Here is a 23,710-nt window from a genome sequence, read left to right on the forward strand (position 1 = left end):
AACCTCCGACGTAAAGATGTGAACACCAAACCACCTATCAAAACTCTATAGCAGCGTAATGCGGAGGGAGAAAAAAAACAAATATCAACCAGAGAAAGTGGAACAAACGATGCAACACTTAGTCTGTCCCGTTCTTCTCCGATTAGAGATGCGTCGCAAAACGAATAAGTAGATACTTCTAGTAAAGTAACTGCAAAGGTTTAGAACGAAATAATATAATGCCTATGGACCTCCGGCAAACTCCCACCATGAACTTTCACCTGGGCGTGAACGACAGGGCACGGCTATTTAAGATGATGTCTGTTTAAAATGTATATGGCAGACGAAGACCTAAGTGCGAGGTTGAAACGCGTTTTTTGTTTTTTTTTCTTCACATATCGAACATAAGCCAGATAGTGATGGATAAAGTTTCCTTCAATAAACGATTATTTACTATGTAAATTTGTGGTCTACCATACGTATATGAGAAGATGTAGTAAATATAGGATGACGCAACACAGTATTACACAACAGCTGTAACCTGGGTGATCGGACATATCGTACCTGAAGAGCAGTTGTCAAAGTTCAGATCTCCACAGAGAACATCGAAGGCAACAAGTTCCCCATCCTGAGTGTTCCCAGCCTGGAAGTCAGACACCCACTGAAGGATGAGGGACATCTGGTCACAGCGTATGGTGGCATCGCCTGGGCACACAGGGATATAAACACCAGGTGAGAGAAGAGCGCGGCCGCAGTCCTCACTATGTTCATTATACACGTGAGGTTTCTTATTGTCCCGTCACTGTATAGAATAACAATGCTTCATACAATCCTACAGATAACACTGAGTTGTCAGCCAAACCAACTGCAAGCCTTGTAGCCCCCACCTAGAACAAAGATCAACCCGACCCATCAGACCGTAGCCATGCATCACACCATATCCGACCGTCACTCCTCATCTGTCACACCATAACCCATCGTCACTCCCGATCCGTCCGCCTCACCATGTCCGACCATAACTCCTCATCACATCATATCCCATCATCACTCCTCATCCATCACCATATCCCATCGTCACTCCTCATCCATCACCATATCCGACCGTCACTCCTTGTCTGTCACACCATATCCCAATGTCACTCCCAATCCGTCCGTCTCACCATGTCCGACCATAACTCCTCATCACACAATATCCCATCGTCACTCCTCGTCCGTCACACCGTATCCCATCGTCACTCCTCGTCCGTCACACCGTATCCCATCGTCACTCCTCGTCCGTCACACCGTATCCCATCGCCACTCCTCGTCCGTCACACCCGATTCGTCCACCTCACCATGTCCAACCATGACTCCTCATCCGACCGTCACAACACATTCAATCATCACTCCCCATTCATCATCCCCATATCAGATCACATCTTTTTACAAGAATAGATGGACCGCATGTCATCCCTACTCCAAGAAAATAAAAGGCCGCTCAGAACTTATTATATTTGACACAGATTTGATTAATGTAGTGATATTACCCAGACAAAGAGAAAGAGAGAGATGTGTGATCACAGCACTTGGTGGGACATCTCATCAAAATGTAGGGTGGCATCACCTAGACACACAGAGATGGAGATGTGTGATCACGAAGGTCCATAGCACCACCCACACGTAGAGAACATAGGGAGAGAAGACCACCAAGACACGTAGAGGGGGAGAGGACAGCAACCAGACAGACAAGTAGAGAACATAGAGGGGGAGAGGACAGCAACCAGACAGACAAGTAGAGAACATAGGGGGGGAGAGGACAGCAACCAGACAGACAAGTAGAGAACATAGGGGGGGAGAGGACAGCAACCAGACACGTAGAGGGGGGAGAGGACAGCAACCAGACAGACAAGTAGAGAACATAGGGGGGGGAGAGGACAGCAACCAGACAGACAAGTAGAGAACATAGAGGGGGAGAGGACAGCAACCAGACAGACAAGTAGAGAACATAGGGGGGGAGAGGACAGCAACCAGACACATAGAGGGGGAGAGAGGACAGCAACCAGACACGTAGAGGGGGAGAGAGGACAGCAACCAGACACGTAGAGGGGGAGAGAGGACAGCAACCAGACACGTAGAGGGGGAGAGAGGACAGCAACCAGACACGTAGAGGGGGAGAGAGGACAGCAACCAGACACGTAGAGGGGGAGAGAGGACAGCAACCAGACACGTAGAGGGGGAGAGAGGACAGCAACCAGACACGTAGAGGGGGAGAGAGGACAGCAACCAGACACGTAGAGGGGGAGAGAGGACAGCAACCAGACACGTAGAGGGGGAGAGAGGACAGCAACCAGACACGTAGAGGGGGAGAGAGGACAGCAACCAGACACGTAGAGGGGGAGAGAGGACAGCAACCAGACACGTAGAGGGGGAGAGAGGACAGCAACCAGACACGTAGAGGGGGAGAGAGGACAGCAACCAGACACGTAGAGGGGGAGAGAGGACAGCAACCAGACACGTAGAGGGGGAGAGAGGACAGCAACCAGACACGTAGAAAACATAGGGGGAGGGGACCTAAGACAGACATGTAGAGAACATAGGGGGAGAGAACACCACCAAGACATAAAGAAAACATAAGGGAGAGGACACAACCAAGACACGTAGAACATAGGGGGAGAGGACACCAGCCAGACATGTAGAGAACATAGGGGGAGAGGACACAACCAAGACACGTAGAGAACATAAGGGAGAGGACTCCACCAAGACATAAAGAGAACATAAGGGAGAGGACACAACCAAGACACGTAGAACATAGGGGGAGAGGACACAACCAAGACACGTAGAACATAGGGGGAGAGGACACCAGCCAGACGCCAGACACGTAGAGAACATAGGGGGAGAGGACACCACCAAGACATAAAGAGAACATAAGGGAGAGGACACAACCAAGACACGTAGAACATAGGGGGAGAGGACACCAGCCAGACATGTAGAGAATATTGTGGGAGAGGACACAACCAAGACATGTAGAGAACATAGGGGGAGAGGACACAACCAAGACACGTAGAACATAGGGGGAAGAGGACACCAGCCAGACACGTAGAGAACATAGGGGGAGAGGACACCAGACACACAGAGAGGGAGAGAGGACAGCAAGCAGACACGTAGAGGGGGAGAGAGGACAGCAAGCAGACACGTAGAGGGGGAGAGAGGACAGCAAGCAGACACGTAGAGGGGGAGAGAGGACAGCAAGCAGACACGTAGAGGGGGAGAGAGGACAGCAAGCAGACACGTAGAGGGGGAGAGAGGACAGCAAGCAGACACGTAGAGGGGGAGAGAGGACAGCAAGCAGACACGTAGAGGGGGAGAGAGGACAGCAAGCAGACACGTAGAGGGGGAGAGAGGACAGCAAGCAGACACGTAGAGGGGGAGAGAGGACAGCAAGCAGACACGTAGAGGGGGAGAGAGGACAGCAAGCAGACACGTAGAGGGGGAGAGAGGACAGCAAGCAGACACGTAGAGGGGGAGAGAGGACAGCAAGCAGACACGTAGAGGGGGAGAGAGGACAGCAAGCAGACACGTAGAGGGGGAGAGAGGACAGCAAGCAGACACGTAGAGGGGGAGAGAGGACAGCAAGCAGACACGTAGAGGGGGAGAGAGGACAGCAAGCAGACACGTAGAGGGGGAGAGAGGACAGCAAGCAGACACGTAGAGGGGGAGAGAGGACAGCAAGCAGACACGTAGAGGGGGAGAGAGGACAGCAAGCAGACACGTAGAGGGGGAGAGAGGACAGCAACCAGACACGTAGAGGGGGAGAGAGGACAGCAACCAGACACGTAGAGGGGGAGAGAGGACAGCAAGCAGACACGTAGAGGGGGAGAGAGGACATCAACCAGACACGTAGAGGGGGAGAGAGGACAGCAACCAGACACGTAGAGGGGGAGAGAGGACAGCAACCAGACACGTAGAGGGGGAGAGAGGACAGCAACCAGACACGTAGAGGGGGAGAGAGGACAGCAACCAGACACGTAGAGGGGGAGAGAGGACAGCAACCAGACACGTAGAGGGGGAGAGAGGACAGCAACCAGACACGTAGAGGGGGAGAGAGGACAGCAACCAGACACGTAGAGGGGGAGAGAGGACAGCAACCAGACACGTAGAGGGGGAGAGAGGACAGCAACCAGACACGTAAAGGGGGAAGAGGACAGCAACCAGACACGTAAAGGGGGAAGAGGACAGCAACCAGACACGTAGAGGGGGAAGAGGACAGCAACCAGACACGTAGAGGGGGAAGAGGACAGCAACCAGACACGTAAAGGGGGAAGAGGACAGCAACCAGACACGTAAAGGGGGAGAGGACAGCAACCAGACATGTAGAGGGGGAGAGAGGACAGCAACCAGACACGTAGAGGGGGAGAGAGGACAGCAACCAGACACGTAGAGAGGGAGAGAGGACAGCAACCAGACACGTAGAGGGGGAGAGAGGACAGCAACCAGACACGTAGAGGGGGAGAGAGGACAGCAACCAGACACGTAGAGGGGGAGAGAGGACAGCAACCAGACACGTAGAGGTGGAGAGGACAGCAACCAGAGAGACAAGTAGAGAACATAGGGGAAGAAGACACCGCCAAGACACATGGAGAATATAGGGGGAGAGGACACCAGCCAGACACGTAGAGAACATAGGGGAGAGGACAGCAGCCAGACACGTAGAGAACATAGGGGGAGAGGACACCATTCAGACACGTAGAGAACGTAGGGGGAGAGTACACCACCAAGACACGTAGAGGGATAGGACACCACCAAGACACGTAGAGGACATAGGGGGAGAGAACACCAGCCAGACACGTAGAGAACATAGGGGGAGAGGACACCAGCCAGACACGTAGAGAACGTAGGGGGAGAGGACACCACCAAGACACGTAGAGGACATAGGGGGAGAGGACAGCAGCCAGACACGTAGAGAACATAGGGGGAGAGGACAGCAGCCAGACACGTAGAGAACATAGGGGGAGAGGACACCAGCCAGACACGTAGAGAACGTAGGGGGAGAGGACACCACCAAGACACGTAGAGGACATAGGGGGAGAGGACACCAGCCAGACATGTAGAGAACATAGGGGGGAGAGGACACCAGCCAGACATGTAGAGAACATAGGGGGAGAGGACACCAGCCAGACACGTAGAGAACATAGGGGGAGAGGACACCATCCAAACACGTAGAGAACATAGGGGGGAGAGGACACCAGCCAGACATGTAGAGAATATGGTGGGAGAGGACACTACCAAGACACGTAGAGAACATAGGGGGGGGGGGACACACCAGACAGACATGTAGAGAACATAGGGGGAGAGGACACCAGACACACAGAGGGGGAGAGGACACCACCAAGACATGTAGAACATAGGGGGAGAGGACACTACCAAGACATGTAGAGAACATAGGGGAGAGGACACCAGCCAGACATGTAGAGAATATGGTGGGAGAGGACACAACCAAGACACGTAGAGAACATAGGGGGAGAGGACACAACCAAGACATGTAGAGAACATAACGGAGAGGACACCAGCCAGACACGTAGGGAACACAGGGGGAGAGGACACCAGACAGACATGTAGAGAACATAGGGGTATAGGGCACCAGACACACAGAGAGGGAGAGGACACCACCAAGACACGTAGAAAACATAGGGGGAGGGGACCTAAGACAGACATGTAGAGAACATAGGGGGAGAGAACACCACCAAGACATAAAGAAAACATAAGGGAGAGGACACAACCAAGACACGTAGAACATAGGGGGAGAGGACACCAGCCAGACATGTAGAGAACATAGGGGGAGAGGACACAACCAAGACACGTAGAGAACATAAGGGAGAGGACACCACCAAGACATAAAGAGAACATAAGGGAGAGGACACAACCAAGACACGTAGAACATAGGGGGAGAGGACACAACCAAGACACGTAGAACATAGGGGGAGAGGACACCAGCCAGACGCCAGACACGTAGAGAACATAGGGGGAGAGGACACCACCAAGACATAAAGAGAACATAAGGGAGAGGACACAACCAAGACACGTAGAACATAGGGGGAGAGGACACCAGCCAGACATGTAGAGAATATTGTGGGAGAGGACACAACCAAGACACGTAGAGAACATAGGGGGAGAGGACACAACCAAGACACGTAGAACATAGGGGGAGAGGACACAACCAAGACACGTAGAACATAGGGGAAGAGGACACAACCAAGACACGTAGAACATAGGGGGAGAGGACACCAGCCAGACACGTAGAGAACATAGGGGGAGAGGACACCACCAAGACATAAAGAGAACATAAGGGAGAGGACACAACCAAGACACGTAGAACATAGGGGGAGAGGACACCAGCCAGACACATAGAGAACATAGGAGGAGAGGACACCAGCCAGACATGTAGGGAACACAGGGGGAGAGGACACCAGACAGACATGTAGAGAACATAGGGGTATAGGGCACCAGACACACAGAGAGGGAGAGGACACCACCAAGACACGTAGAAAACATAGGGGGAGGGGACCTAAGACAGACATGTAGAAAACATAGGGGGAGAGGACACCACCAAGACATGTAGAACATAGGGGGAGAGGACACCACCAAGACATAAAGAGAACATAAGGGAGAGGACACAACCAAGACACGTAGAACATAGGGGGAGATGACACCAGTCAGACATGTAGAGAACATATGGGGATAGGACACAACCAAGACACGTAGAACATAGGGGGAGAGGACACAACCAAGACACGTAGAACATAGGGGGAGAGGACACAACCAAGACACGTAGAACATAGGGGGAGAGGACACCAGCCAGACACGTAGAGAACATAGGGGGAGAGGACACCACCAAGACATAAAGAGAACATAAGGGAGAGGACACAACCAAGACACGTAGAACATAGGGGGAGAGGACACCAGCCAGACACATAGAGAACATAGGAGGAGAGGACACCAGCCAGACATGTAGAGAACATAGGGGGAGAGGACACCAGCCAGACACATAGAGAACATAGGGGAGAGGACACCAGCCAGACACATAGAGAACATAGGGGGAGAGTACACCAGCCAGACATGTAGAGAACATAGGGGGAGAGGACACCAGCCAGACACAGAGAACATAGGGGGAGAGGACACTAGCCAGACACATAGAGAACATAGGGGGTAGAGGACAGCAGCCAGAAACTGAGATCCTAGTAATTAACCAGCAAAAGCCTCATCATCCCAGCGCCTTATCTGACCACAAATACATAGAAGCGCCTATGATCGGACACTGGGAGGTGGGGTTCCCCAATACAGACATGGTTTATGTGTCGCCCAGTGCAGGCCGCTCAGACTGTACTTACTCTCTGGAGCGTGGAGGTGGGTGCAGTTTATGTATCCCACAATGCTTTGCTTCTGTTCTGTGGTTCCGAGGTGTACCTACAGGCACAAATCACATAACCGGCTGAGAAAAAGATTGTTTGTGCCATGGCCGCCAGTTTTGGGAAAGACCCAATTAACCTCTTCTTTCCTACATTTTCCTACTCTCTGCCTCATATTATGGGAGAGGTACATTGTGATCAGATGTTCACAGGATTCTCCATTCTTCCCCTTCCATAACTATACACAAGTGGTAATACAGTAACACCGGCCTCACTGAGATACAAGGGTTAAACCTTTCCACATCATCGCACATCATGCTATGTTGCTCCATACTGACCACTGGCTAGCTTCTCACTTTACCTTAACACACAGGAGGCCTTTGGACGCCAGTGCATCCTCCCCACGTCCATTTGGGTAGATATAGTACTCGGCATTAACCAGCGGGTGCCTGCTGGCCAGGAATAATCCACTGTTAAAGAACTTGAAGCCACATCCTTGAGGTCCTGAGGGGCCAACGTCATACAAGATATAGGGGAAGGAAGAACCAAGGCACAGGCGCAGCTTCCGGGACGCTCGTCCATCAAATACCTCCTGTAGACATATAAAGTCAGCATTCTGCGGGAAAATCAAAGAAACTTCAAACAGGTTGTCCTCTCCTCCACCTGCGACCTTCTGATGAGGAGTTTCAATCATGGGCAGGACATCCTCAGTGCTACAGATTGGTAACATGTCCTCGCCATTCTCCAGCACCAGGTCTGGAGAAGCACACAGAAGCTTGGAGATTGTAGCGACACGACGTTGCGTGTGGCTCAGGTTACTGAAGCGGGCCAAGCCATCTGGCAGGAGACACAGATTGGCACTGACGAAGATGAAGCGACATTCACCAGTAATGGTTCTCTCCGGAAGATCCTGGGAAACCACAAACTGTTGATAACTGAATGGACGGCGAACTTGGTGGAGCGGAGCCCATAGTAGAAGACCAAAAACACACAGGGGTAGAGAAAGCACAAAGAGCAGCAGGAACAATGGCACCCCAAATACCAGGCACAGGATCCTGAGGGCAGTGCCGCAAGTGCTCTCAACACTAGTGGGGACCACACAGGACAGGAGGCGGTCGATGAACCAGTACGATGGAAAGACGAGAACACAACTCAAGTAGAACAGAGCATCGAGCAGGCGGCAGCTGAAGGGCGACTCTGTGAGAGGCATTGAGGTCTCTGCCCACGGTGGAATTCATAGACTGAAACACAAGAGGGAGAGATATTCAGATTAAAAGCAGCAGCAGTACATTACAACCTAGGACAAGTCCAGCGACAATCAGCACGAAGTCTATAGGACAGGGTCAGTCTGGATGTATCATGTCCCACAAGACGCAGAAGAACAAGAGCACCTAGAACAAGCCCCGTGACCATCAGCAGAAAGTCTATAGGACAGGGCCAGTCTAGATGTATCATGTCCCACAAGACGCAGAAGAACAAGAGCACCTAGAACAAGCCCCGTGACCATCAGCAAGAGATCAATAGGGCAGGGCTAGTCTGGATGTAACATGTCCCACAAGATGCAGAAGAACAAGAGCACCTAGAACAAGCCCCATGACCATTAGCAGGAAGTCCATAGGGCAGGGCGAGTCTGGATGTATCATGTCCCACAAGAGCACCTAGAACAAGCCCCGTGACCATCAGCAAGAGATCTATAGGGCAGGGCCAGTCTGGATGTAACATGTCCCACAAGACGCAGAAGAACAAGACCACCTAGAACAAGCCCTGTGACTATCAACAAAAGGTCTATAGGGCAGGGCCAGTCTGGATAGATCATGTCCCATAAGAGGGAGCAGAACAAGAGCAGCTAGAACAAGTCCAGTGACCATCAGGTCTATAGGGCAGGGCCAGTCTGGATGTATCATGTCCCATAAGATGCAAGACCACCTAGAATGAGTCCAGTTACCATCAGTAGGAAGTCCAGATGTATCATGTCCCATAAGATGCAGAAGACCAAGAGCACCTAGAACAAGTCCCGTGACCATCAGCAGGAAGTCTATAGACAGTTTTATAGTCTTTTCTCGGACTGGGATGACATGTAACTTCTAGTATGCAACATTTCGGCCCCATCCATAGTGCACAACTCGATTATTCAACCTAAGAAATGGAAGAGGGACGTGTAGTAACGCAAGGTGTGACCATCACCAATAGTCAGTCCACAAGGGACAACTACGGGAATCGGCCAGAGTGGAAGAGATCAGACTCTGGGGGCTTCATCTGGTTTCTATACTGCGGTGTGTAATGACAGTTCTATAACACTATTGGCTGCACGTTGAATCGTCCTGGTCTACTGCCGAAAAAAATAATCACATGTCAATGTGGGTGTGACCAAGAACTAGAACCGGGGAAAAACAAACATTAAGGAGACAATCATAGAGTGTCCATCGTGTACATTGTGCGAAAGGAGGAGGTAAGTCATCTGAGCATGACCATATAGGAGGGGAGCGTCAGTTTAACCCTACGCCTCCTGGTTTGTGTAAACTCATTACAATACTTACATAAAGTTACTGACACATGACATATAATAACTTATAACGAGGGAAATAATCAGGAATTCAATCAGTCATCTCACCCGGGACAGATCCCTGTGGAGCAACACCATGGCCTCAACCTACAAGACAACGCCCAAAACCTGGAGCCGCCCCAAGATAAGCGGCACCAGTCAGTGGCTGATAATACCTGTAATTACCCATCGCCCCCGGGACACCCCGACTTCTGACCTATCAATAACTGATAATATTTACCCATCACCCCTCAGGTACCCCGGCTTCTACACGCACAGTACACACATATCGGTATATAATACACAGTACACACATCAGTATATAATACACATTACACATATCAGTATATATTACACATTACACATATCAGTATATATTACACATTACACATATCAGTATATAATACACATTACACATATCAGTATATATTACACATATCAGTATATATTACACATATCAGTATATATTACACATATCGGTATATATTACACATTACACATATCGGTATATATTACACATATCGGTATATATTACACATTACACATATCAGTATATATTACACAGTACACATATCGGTATATATTACACATATCAGTATATATTACACATATCAGTATATATTACACATTACACATATCAGTATATATTACACATTACACATATCAGTATATATTACACATTACACATATCAGTATATATTACACATTACACATATCAGTATATATTACACATTACACATATCAGTATATATTACATATTACACATATCAGTATATATTACACATTACACATATCAGTATATATTACACATTACACATATCAGTATATATTACACAGTACACATATCAGTATATATTACACAGTACACATATCAGTATATATTACACATTACACATATCAGTATATATTACACATATCAGTATATATTACACAGTACACATATCAGTATATATTACACAGTACACATATCAGTATATATTACACATTACACATATCCGTATATATTACACATTACACATATCCGTATATATTACACATATCAGTATATATTACACATTACACATATCAGTATATAATACACAGTACACATATCAGTATATAATACACATTACACATATCGGTATATATTACACATATCAGTATATATTACACATATCAGTATACATTACACATATCGGTATATAATACACATATCAGTATATATTACACATTACACATATCAGTATATATCACACATTACACATATCAGTATATATTACACATATCGGTATATATTACACATATCAGTATATATTACACATTACACATATCAGTATATAATACACATTACACATATCAGTATATATTACACATTACACATATCAGTATATATTACACATATCAGTATATATTACACATATCAGTATATATTACACAGTACACATATCAGTATATATCACGCATTACACATATCGGTATATATTACACACATCAGTATATATCACACATTACACATATCAGTATATAATACACATTACACATATCAGTATATATCACACATTACACATATCAGTATATATTACACATCAGTATATATTACACATATCAGTATATATTACACATTACACATATCAGTATATATTACACATTACACATATCAGTATATATTACACATTACACATATCAGTATATATTACACATTACACATATCCGTATATAATACACATTACACATATCAGTATATATTACACATATCGGTATATATTACACATATCAGTATATATTACACATATCGGTATATATTACACATTACACATATCAGTATATATTACACATTACTCATATCAGTATATATCACACATTACACATATCAGTATATAATACACATTACACATATCAGTATATATTACACATATCGGTATATATTACACATATCAGTATATATTACACATATCGGTATATATTACACATTACACATATCAGTATATATTACACAGTACACATATCAGTATATATCACACAGTACACATATCAGTATATATTACACATTACACATATCAGTATATAATACACAGTACACATATCAGTATATATTACACATTACACATATCAGTATATAACACACATTACACATATCAGTATATATTACACATTACACATATCAGTATATATTACACATATCAGTATATAATACACATTACACATATCGGTATATATTACACATTACACATATCAGTATATAATACACATTACACATATCGGTATATAATACACATTACACATATCAGTATATATCACACATTACACATATCGGTATATATTACACATATCAGTATATAATACACATATCTATATAATACACATTACACATATCAGTATATATTACACATATCGGTATATATTACACATATCAGTATATATTACTCATATCGGTATAGATCATACATATCAGTATATAATACACATTACACATATCAGTATATAATACACATTACACATATCAGTATATATTACACATATCAGTATATAATACACAGTACACATATCAGTATATATTACACATTACACATATCAGTATATATTACACATTACACATATCAGTATATATTACACAGTACACATATCAGTATATATCACACAGTACACATATCAGTATATATTACACATTACACATATCAGTATATAATACACAGTACACATATCAGTATATATTACACATTACACATATCAGTATATATCACACATTACACATATCAGTATATAATACACATTACACATATCAGTATATATTACACATTACACATATCAGTATATATCACACATTACACATATCAGTATATATTACACATTACACATATCAGTATATATTACACATTACACATATCAGTATATATTACACATTACACATATCAGTATATAATACACATTACACATATCAGTATATATTACACATTACACATATCAGTATATATCACACATTACACATATCAGTATATATTACACATATCAGTATATATTACACATTACACATATCAGTATATAATACACATTACACATATCAGTATATATTACACATTACACATATCAGTATATATTACACATATCAGTATATATCACACATTACACATATCAGTATATATTACACATTACCCATATCAGTATATAATACACATTACACATATCAGTATATATTACACATTACACATATCAGTATATATTACACATTACACATATCAGTATATAATACACATTACACATATCAGTATATATTACACATTACACATATCAGTATATATCACACATTACACATATCAGTATATATTACACATATCAGTATATATTACACAGTACACATATCCGTATATATTACACATTACACATATCAGTATATATTACACATTACACATATCAGTATATATCACACAGTACACATATCAGTATATATTACACATTACACATATCCGTATAGAATACACATTACACATATCAGTATATATTACACATTACACATATCAGTATATAATACACAGTACACATATCAGTATATATTACACATTACACATATCAGTATATATTACACATATCGGTATATATTACACATTACACATATCAGTATATATTACACATTACCCATATCAGTATATAATACACATTACACATATCGGTATATATCACACATTACACATATCCGTATATATCACACATTACACATATCAGTATATATTACACATATCAGTATATAATACACATATCAGTATATATTACACATATCAGTATATAATACACATATCAGTATATATTACACAGTACACATATCAGTATATATTACACATATCGGTATATATTACACATTACACATATCAGTATATATTACACATTACCCATATCAGTATATAATACACATTACACATATCGGTATATATCACACATTACACATATCCGTATATATCACACATTACACATATCAGTATATATTACACATATCAGTATATAATACACATATCAGTATATATTACACATATCAGTATATATTACACATATCAGTATATATTACACATATCAGTATATATTACACATTACACATATCAGTATATAATACACATTACACATATCGGTATATATTACACATTACACATATCAGTATATAATACACATTACACATATCAGTATATATTACACATTACACATATCGGTATATATTACACATTACACATATCAGTATATATTACACATATCCGTATATATTACACATTACACATATCAGTATATATTACACAGTACACATATCAGTATATATTACACATTACACATATCAGTATATATCACACATTACACATATCAGTATATATTACACATATCAGTATATAATACACATTATACATATCAGTATATATTACACATTACACATATCAGTATATAATACACATTACACATATCAGTATATATTACACATTACACATATCAGTATATAATACACATTACACATATCAGTATATAATACACAGTACACACATCAGTATATATCACACATTACACATATCAGTATATATTACACAGTACACATATCAGTATATATTACACATTACACATATCAGTATATATTACACATTACACATATCAGTATATAATACACAGTACACATATCAGTATATAATACACGGTACACATATCAGTATATATTACACATATCAGTATATATCACGCATTACACATATCGGTATATATTACACACATCAGTATATATCACACATTACACATATCAGTATATATCACACATTACACATATCAGTATATATTACACATTACACATATCAGTATATAATACACAGTACACATATCAGTATATAATACACGGTACACATATCAGTATATATTACACATATCAGTATATATCACGCATTACACATATCGGTATATATTACACACATCAGTATATATCACACATTACACATATCAGTATATATCACACATTACACATATCAGTATATAATACACATTACACATATCAGTATATATCACACATTACACATATCAGTATATATTACACATATCAGTATATATTACACATTACACATATCAGTATATATAACACATTACACATATCCGTATAGAATACACATTACCCATATCAGTATATATTACACATATCGGTATATATTACACATATCGGTATATATTACACATATCAGTATATATTACACATTACACATATCAGTATATATTACACATTACACATATCAGTATATATAACACATTACACATATCCGTATAGAATACACATTACCCATATCAGTATATATTACACATATCGGTATATATTACACATATCGGTATACATTACACATATCAGTATATATTACACATTACACATATCCGTATATAATACACATTACACATATCAGTATATATTACACATATCGGTATATATTACACATTACACATATCAGTATATATTACACATTACACATATCAGTATATATTACACATATCAGTATATATTACACATTACACATATCAGTATATATTACACATTACACATATCAGTATATATAACACATTACACATATCAGTATATATTACACATTACACATATCAGTATATAATACACATTACACATATCAGTATATATTACACAGTACACATATCGGTATATATTACACATATCAGTATATAATACACATATCAGTATATATTACACATATCAGTATATATCACACATTACACATATCAGTATATATCACACATTACACATATCGGTATATATTACACATATCAGTATATAATACACATATCAGTATATATTACACATATCAGTATATATCACACATTACACATATCAGTATATATTACACATATCGGTATATATTACACATTACACATATCAGTATATAATACACATTACACATATCAGTATATATTACACATTACACATATCAGTATATATTACACATTACACATATCGGTATATATTACACATTACACATATCAGTATATATTACACATTACACATATCAGTATATATTACTCATATCGGTATATATTACACATTACACATATCAGTATATATTACACATATCGGTATATATTACACATTACACATATCAGTATATAATACACATTACACATATCAGTATATATTACACATTACACATATCAGTATATATTACACATTACACATATCGGTATATATTACACATTACACATATCAGTATATATTACACATTACACATATCAGTATATATTACACATATCGGTATATATTACACATTACACATATCAGTATATATTACTCATATCGGTATATATCATACATATCAGTATATAATACACATATCAGTATATAATACACATTACACATATCAGTATATAATACACATTACACATATCAGTATATATTACACATATCAGTATATAATACACATTACACATATCAGTATATATTACACATTACACATATCAGTATATATTACACATTACACATATCAGTATATATCACACATTACACATATCAGTATATATTACACATTACACATATCAGTATATATTACACAGTACACACATCAGTATATAATACACATTACACATATCAGTATATATTACACATTACACATATCAGTATATATCACACATTACACATATCAGTATATATTACACATTACACATATCAGTATATATTACACAGTACACATATCAGTATATATTACACATTACACATATCAGTATATAATACACATTACACATATCAGTATATAATACACATTACACATATCAGTATATAATACACATTACACATATCAGTATATATTACACATATCCGTATATATTACACATATCAGTATATATCACACATTACACATATCAGTATATATTACACATATCAGTATATATCACACAGTACACATATCAGTATATATTACACATTACACATATCAGTATATATTACACATATCAGTATATATCACACATTACACATATCAGTATATATTACACATTACACATATCAGTATATATTACACATATCGGTATATATTACACATTACACATATCCGTATATATCACACATTACACATATCAGTATATATCACACATTACACATATCAGTATACATTACACATATCCGTATATATCACACATTACACATATCAGTATATATTACACATTACACATATCGGTATATATTACACAGTACACATATCGGTATATATTACACATTACACATATCAGTATATATTACACATATCAGTATATAATACACATTACACATATCAGTATATATCACACATTACACATATCAGTATATATTACACATATCAGTATATAATACACATTACACATATCAGTATATAATACACATTACACATATCAGTATATATTACACATTACACATATCGGTATATATTACACATATCGGTATATATCACACATATCGGTATATATTACACATATCAGTATATATTACACAACACACATTACACATATCAGTATATATTACACATATCAGTATATATTACACATATCAGTATATATTACACAACACACATTACACATATCAGTATATATCACACATTTCAGTATATATTACACATATCAGTATATATTACACAACACACATTACACATATCAGTATATATTACACATATCAGTATATATTACACATATCAGTATATATTACACATATCAGTATATATTACACAACACACATTACACATATCAGTATATAATACACATTACACATATCAGTATATATTACACATTACACATATCAGTATATATTACACATTACACATATCAGTATATAATACACATTACACATATCAGTATATATTACACATATCAGTATATATTACACATATCAGTATATAATACACATTACACATATCAGTATATATTACACATATCAGTATATAATACACATTACACATATCATTATATAACACACATTACACATATCGGTATATATTACACATATCAGTATATATTACACATATCAGTATATATTACACATATCGGTATATATTACACATATCTATATAATACACAGTACACATATCAGTATATATTACACATTAAACATATCAGTATATAATACACATTACACATATCATTATCTAACACACATTACACATATCGGTATATATTACACATATCAGTATATATTACACATATCAGTATATATTACACATATCGGTATATATTACACATTACACATATCTATATAATACACAGTACACATATCAGTATATATTACACATTACACATATCAGTATATATCACACATATCAGTATATATTACACATATCGGTATATATTACACATATCGGTATATATTACACATTACACATATCAGTATATAATACACATTACACATATCAGTATATAATACACATTACACATATCAGTATATATTACACATATCAGTATATATTACACATTACACATATCAGTATATAATACACAGTACACACATCAGTATATAATACACATTACACATATCAGTATATAATACACATTACACATATCAGTATATATTACACATATCAGTATATATTACACATTACACATATCAGTATATAATACACAGTACACATATCAGTATATAATACACATTACACATATCAGTATATAATACACATTACACATATCAGTATATAATACACATATCAGTATATATTACACATATCGGTATATATTACACATTACACATATCAGTATATAATACACATTACACATATCAGTATATATTACACATTACACATATCAGTATATAATACACATATCAGTATATATTACACATATCAGTATATATTACACATTACACATATCAGTATATAATACACATATCAGTATATATTACACAGTACACATATCAGTATATATCACACATTACACATATCAGTATATATTACACAGTACACATATCAGTATATATTACACATTACACATATCAGTATATAATACACATTACACATATCAGTATATAATACACATTACACATATCAGTATATAATACACAGTACACACATCAGTATATAATACACATTACACATATCAGTATATATTACACATATCAGTATATAATACACATTACACATATCAGTATATATTACACATATCAGTATATATTACACATATCAGTATATATTACACATTACACATATCGGTATATATCACACATTACACACATCAGTATATAATACACATTACACATATCAGTATATATTACACATATCAGTATATATTACACATTACACATATCGGTATATATCACACATTACACACATCAGTATATAATACACATTACACATATCAGTATATATTACACATTACACATATCGGTATATATCACACATATCGGTATATATTACACATATCAGTATATATCACACATTTCAGTATATATTACACATATCAGTATATATTACACAACACACATTACACATATCAGTATATATTACACATATCAGTATATATTACACATATCAGTATATATTACACAACACACATTACACATATCAGTATATAATACACATTACACATATCAGTATATATTACACATTACACATATCAGTATATATTACACATTACACATATCAGTATATAACACACATTACACATATCAGTATATATTACACATTACACATATCAGTATATATTACACATTACACATATCAGTATATAATACACATTACACATATCAGTATATATTACACATATCAGTATATATTACACATTACACATATCAGTATATATTACACATTACACATATCAGTATATATCACACATATCAGTATATATTACACATTACACATATCAGTATATATTACACATTACACATATCGGTATATATTACACATATCAGTATATAATACACATTACACATATCAGTATATATTACACATATCAGTATATATTACACATTACACATATCAGTATATATTACACATTACACATATCAGTATATATCACACATATCAGTATATATTACACATTACACATATCGGTATATATTACACATATCAGTATATAATACACATCACACATATCAGTATATATTACACATATCGGTATATATTACACATATCGGTATATATTACACATATCTATATAATACACAGTACACATATCAGTATATATTACACATTACACATATCAGTATATAATACACATTACACATATCAGTATATATTACACATATCAGTATATATTACACATATCGGTATATATTACACATTACACATATCAGTATATAATACACATATCAGTATATATTACACATATCAGTATATATTACACATATCAGTATATAATACACAGTACACATATCAGTATATATTACACATTACACATATCAGTATATATTACACATATCTGTATATATCACACAGTACACATATCGGTATATATTACACATTACACATATCAGTATATATTACACATATCTGTATATATCACACAGTACACATATCGGTATATATTACACATTACACATATCAGTATATATTACACATTACACATATCAGTATATATTACACATATCGGTATATATTACACATATCGGTATATATTACACATATCAGTATATATTACACATATCGGTATATATTACACATATCAGTATATATTACACATCGGTATACATTACACATATCCGTAGATATCACACATTACACATATCGGTATATATCACACATATCAGTATATAATACACATTACACATATCAGTATATAATACACAGTACACATATCAGTATATATCACACATTACACATATCAGTATATATTACACATATCTATATAATACACATTACACATATCGGTATATATCACACATATCCATATATATCACACATTACACATATCAGTATATATCACACATTACACATATCAGTATATATTACACATTACACATATCGGTATATATTACACATTACACATATCAGTATATAATACACATATCGGTATATATTACACAGTACACATATCAGTATATATTACACATATCGGTATATATTACACATTACACATATCAGTATATATTACACATTACACATATCAGTATATAATACACATTACACATATCGGTATATATTACACATATCAGTATATATTACACATATCAGTATATATTACACATTACACATATCAGTATATAATACACATTACACATATCAGTATATATCACACATTACACATATCAGTATATATCACACATTACACATATCAGTATATATCACACATTACACATATCAGTATATATTACACATTACACATATCAGTATATATTACACATTACACATATCAGTATATATTACACATATCGGTATATATTACACATTACACATATCAGTATATAATACACATATCAGTATATATCACACATTACACATATCAGTATATATTACACATTACACATATCGGTATATATTACACATATCAGTATATATTACACATATCAGTATATATTACACATATCAGTATATATTACACATTACACATATCAGTATATAATACACATTACACATATCAGTATATATCACACATTACACATATCAGTATATATCACACATATCAGTATATATTACACATTACACATATCGGTATATATCACACATTACACATATCAGTATATATCACACATATCAGTATATATTACACATTACACATATCAGTATATATTACACATTACACATATCAGTATATATTACACATTACACATATCCGTATATATTACACATATCAGTATATATTACACATATCAGTATATATCACACATTACACATATCAGTATATATTACACATTACACATATCAGTATATATTACACATATCAGTATATAATACACATTACACATATCGGTATATATTACACATTACACATATCAGTATATATCACACATTACACATATCAGTATATATCACACATATCAGTATATATTACACATATCGGTATATATTACACATATCAGTATATAATACACATTACACATATCAGTATATAATACACATTACACATATCGGTATATATCAATCACACATTACACATATCAGTATATATCACACATTACACATATCAGTATATATTACACATTACACATATCGGTATATATTACACATATCAGTATATATCACACATTACACATATCAGTATATAATACACATTACACATATCGGTATATATCACACATATCCATATATATCACACATTACACATATCAGTATATATCACACATTACACATATCAGTATATATTACACATTACACATATCGGTATATATTACACAGTACACATATCAGTATATATTACACATATCGGTATATATTACACATATCAGTATATATTACACATTACACATATCAGTATATAATACACATATCAGTATATATCACACATTACACATATCAGTATATATTACACATTACACATATCAGTATATAATACACATTACACATATCAGTATATATCACACAGTACACATATCGGTATATATCACACATCACACATATCAGTATATAATACACATTACACATATCAGTATATATTACACATATCAGTATATATTACACAGTACACATATCGGTATATATTACACATTACACATATCAGTATATAATACACATTACACATATCAGTATATATTACACATTACACATATCGGTATATATCACACATTACACATATCAGTATATATCACACATTACACATATCAGTATATATTACACATATCAGTATATATTACACATTACACATATCAGTATATAATACACATTACACATATCAGTATATATTACACATATCAGTATATATTACACATTACACATATCAGTATATATTACACATATCAGTATATATCACACATATCAGTATATATCACACAGTACACATATCAGTATATAATACACATTACACATATCAGTATATATCACACATTACACATATCAGTATATATTACACATATCGGTATATATTACACATATCGGTATATATCACACATATCAGTATATAATACACATTACACATATCGGTATATATCACACACATTAATATATATATATATATATATATATCACATTTACCTGTCCGGAGTCTTCAGCTTTCAGTGTTACAGGGAAGCGTTCTGGTGGGTGTGGCTGGGGGGGAGAGAAGTGCTGGTGTGGAGGTCATGTGACCTGGTGGGTGTGGCTTGTGAAGTGCTGGTGTGGCAGTCATGTGACCTGGTGGGTGTGGCTGGGGAAGTGCTGGTGTGGAGGTCATGTGACATGGTGGGTGTGGCTGGGGCAGTGCTGCTGTGGAGGTCATGTGACATGGTGGGTGTGGCTGGGGCAGTGCTGCTGTGGAGGTCATGTGACATAGTGGGTGTGGCTGGAGAAGTGATGGTGTGGAGGTCATGGTGGGCGTGGTCAGTGGGTCACATGGCTGTCTGTGTGTGCTGGCTCCACCCCTGTGTGATGCAGGAGAGGCTGGAGTCTGTCTCCTGTACCACGCTGAGGATTGTGGGTAACTGGTTACTCCGGTTACATGACTCCTGTATCACAGTGTATATACAGATGTCGCCGTCTTTATCTTGACTTTTACCGCACCGTATATGTAAATCTGGAGGATCAACTGTCCACACGAGGGAGCGAAGACATTCACAGGAAATGTTAGACTGTGCATCTGTATATAGCTCTCTATGTATACATTATATACATCCCTGTGTATATAGATCCGTGTGTATAATGTATATACATCCCTGTGTATATAGATCCCTGTGTATAATGTATATAGACCCCTGTGTATATAGATCCCTGTGTATAATGTATATAGCTCCCTGTGTATAAAGTATATAGAT

At 37.0% G+C, this 23,710-nt stretch overlaps 1 protein-coding gene across 1 annotated transcript in view; it reads right to left on the minus strand.

Moving 5' to 3' along the window:
* The window catches only part of LOC142748009 (sphingomyelin phosphodiesterase 5-like), a 31,894-nt gene extending 8,861 nt beyond the window's left edge, over positions 1 to 23,033 (minus strand). The window contains exons 1-4 of the mRNA XM_075855131.1: positions 22,956 to 23,033; positions 7,723 to 8,602; positions 7,344 to 7,419; positions 544 to 684 (exon numbers count right to left, since the gene is read on the minus strand). Of these exons, the coding sequence (XP_075711246.1) occupies positions 544 to 684; positions 7,344 to 7,419; positions 7,723 to 8,571 (1,066 nt within the window). The 5' untranslated portion in view covers positions 8,572 to 8,602; positions 22,956 to 23,033. The remainder of the gene's footprint in view (positions 1 to 543; positions 685 to 7,343; positions 7,420 to 7,722; positions 8,603 to 22,955) is intronic.
* Positions 23,034 to 23,710: the final 677 nt, after the last annotated feature.

The sequence above is a fragment of the Rhinoderma darwinii genome, chromosome 1, assembly GCF_050947455.1.
Source record: "Rhinoderma darwinii isolate aRhiDar2 chromosome 1, aRhiDar2.hap1, whole genome shotgun sequence".
In the NCBI taxonomy this organism is placed as follows: Eukaryota; Metazoa; Chordata; class Amphibia; order Anura; family Rhinodermatidae; genus Rhinoderma; species Rhinoderma darwinii.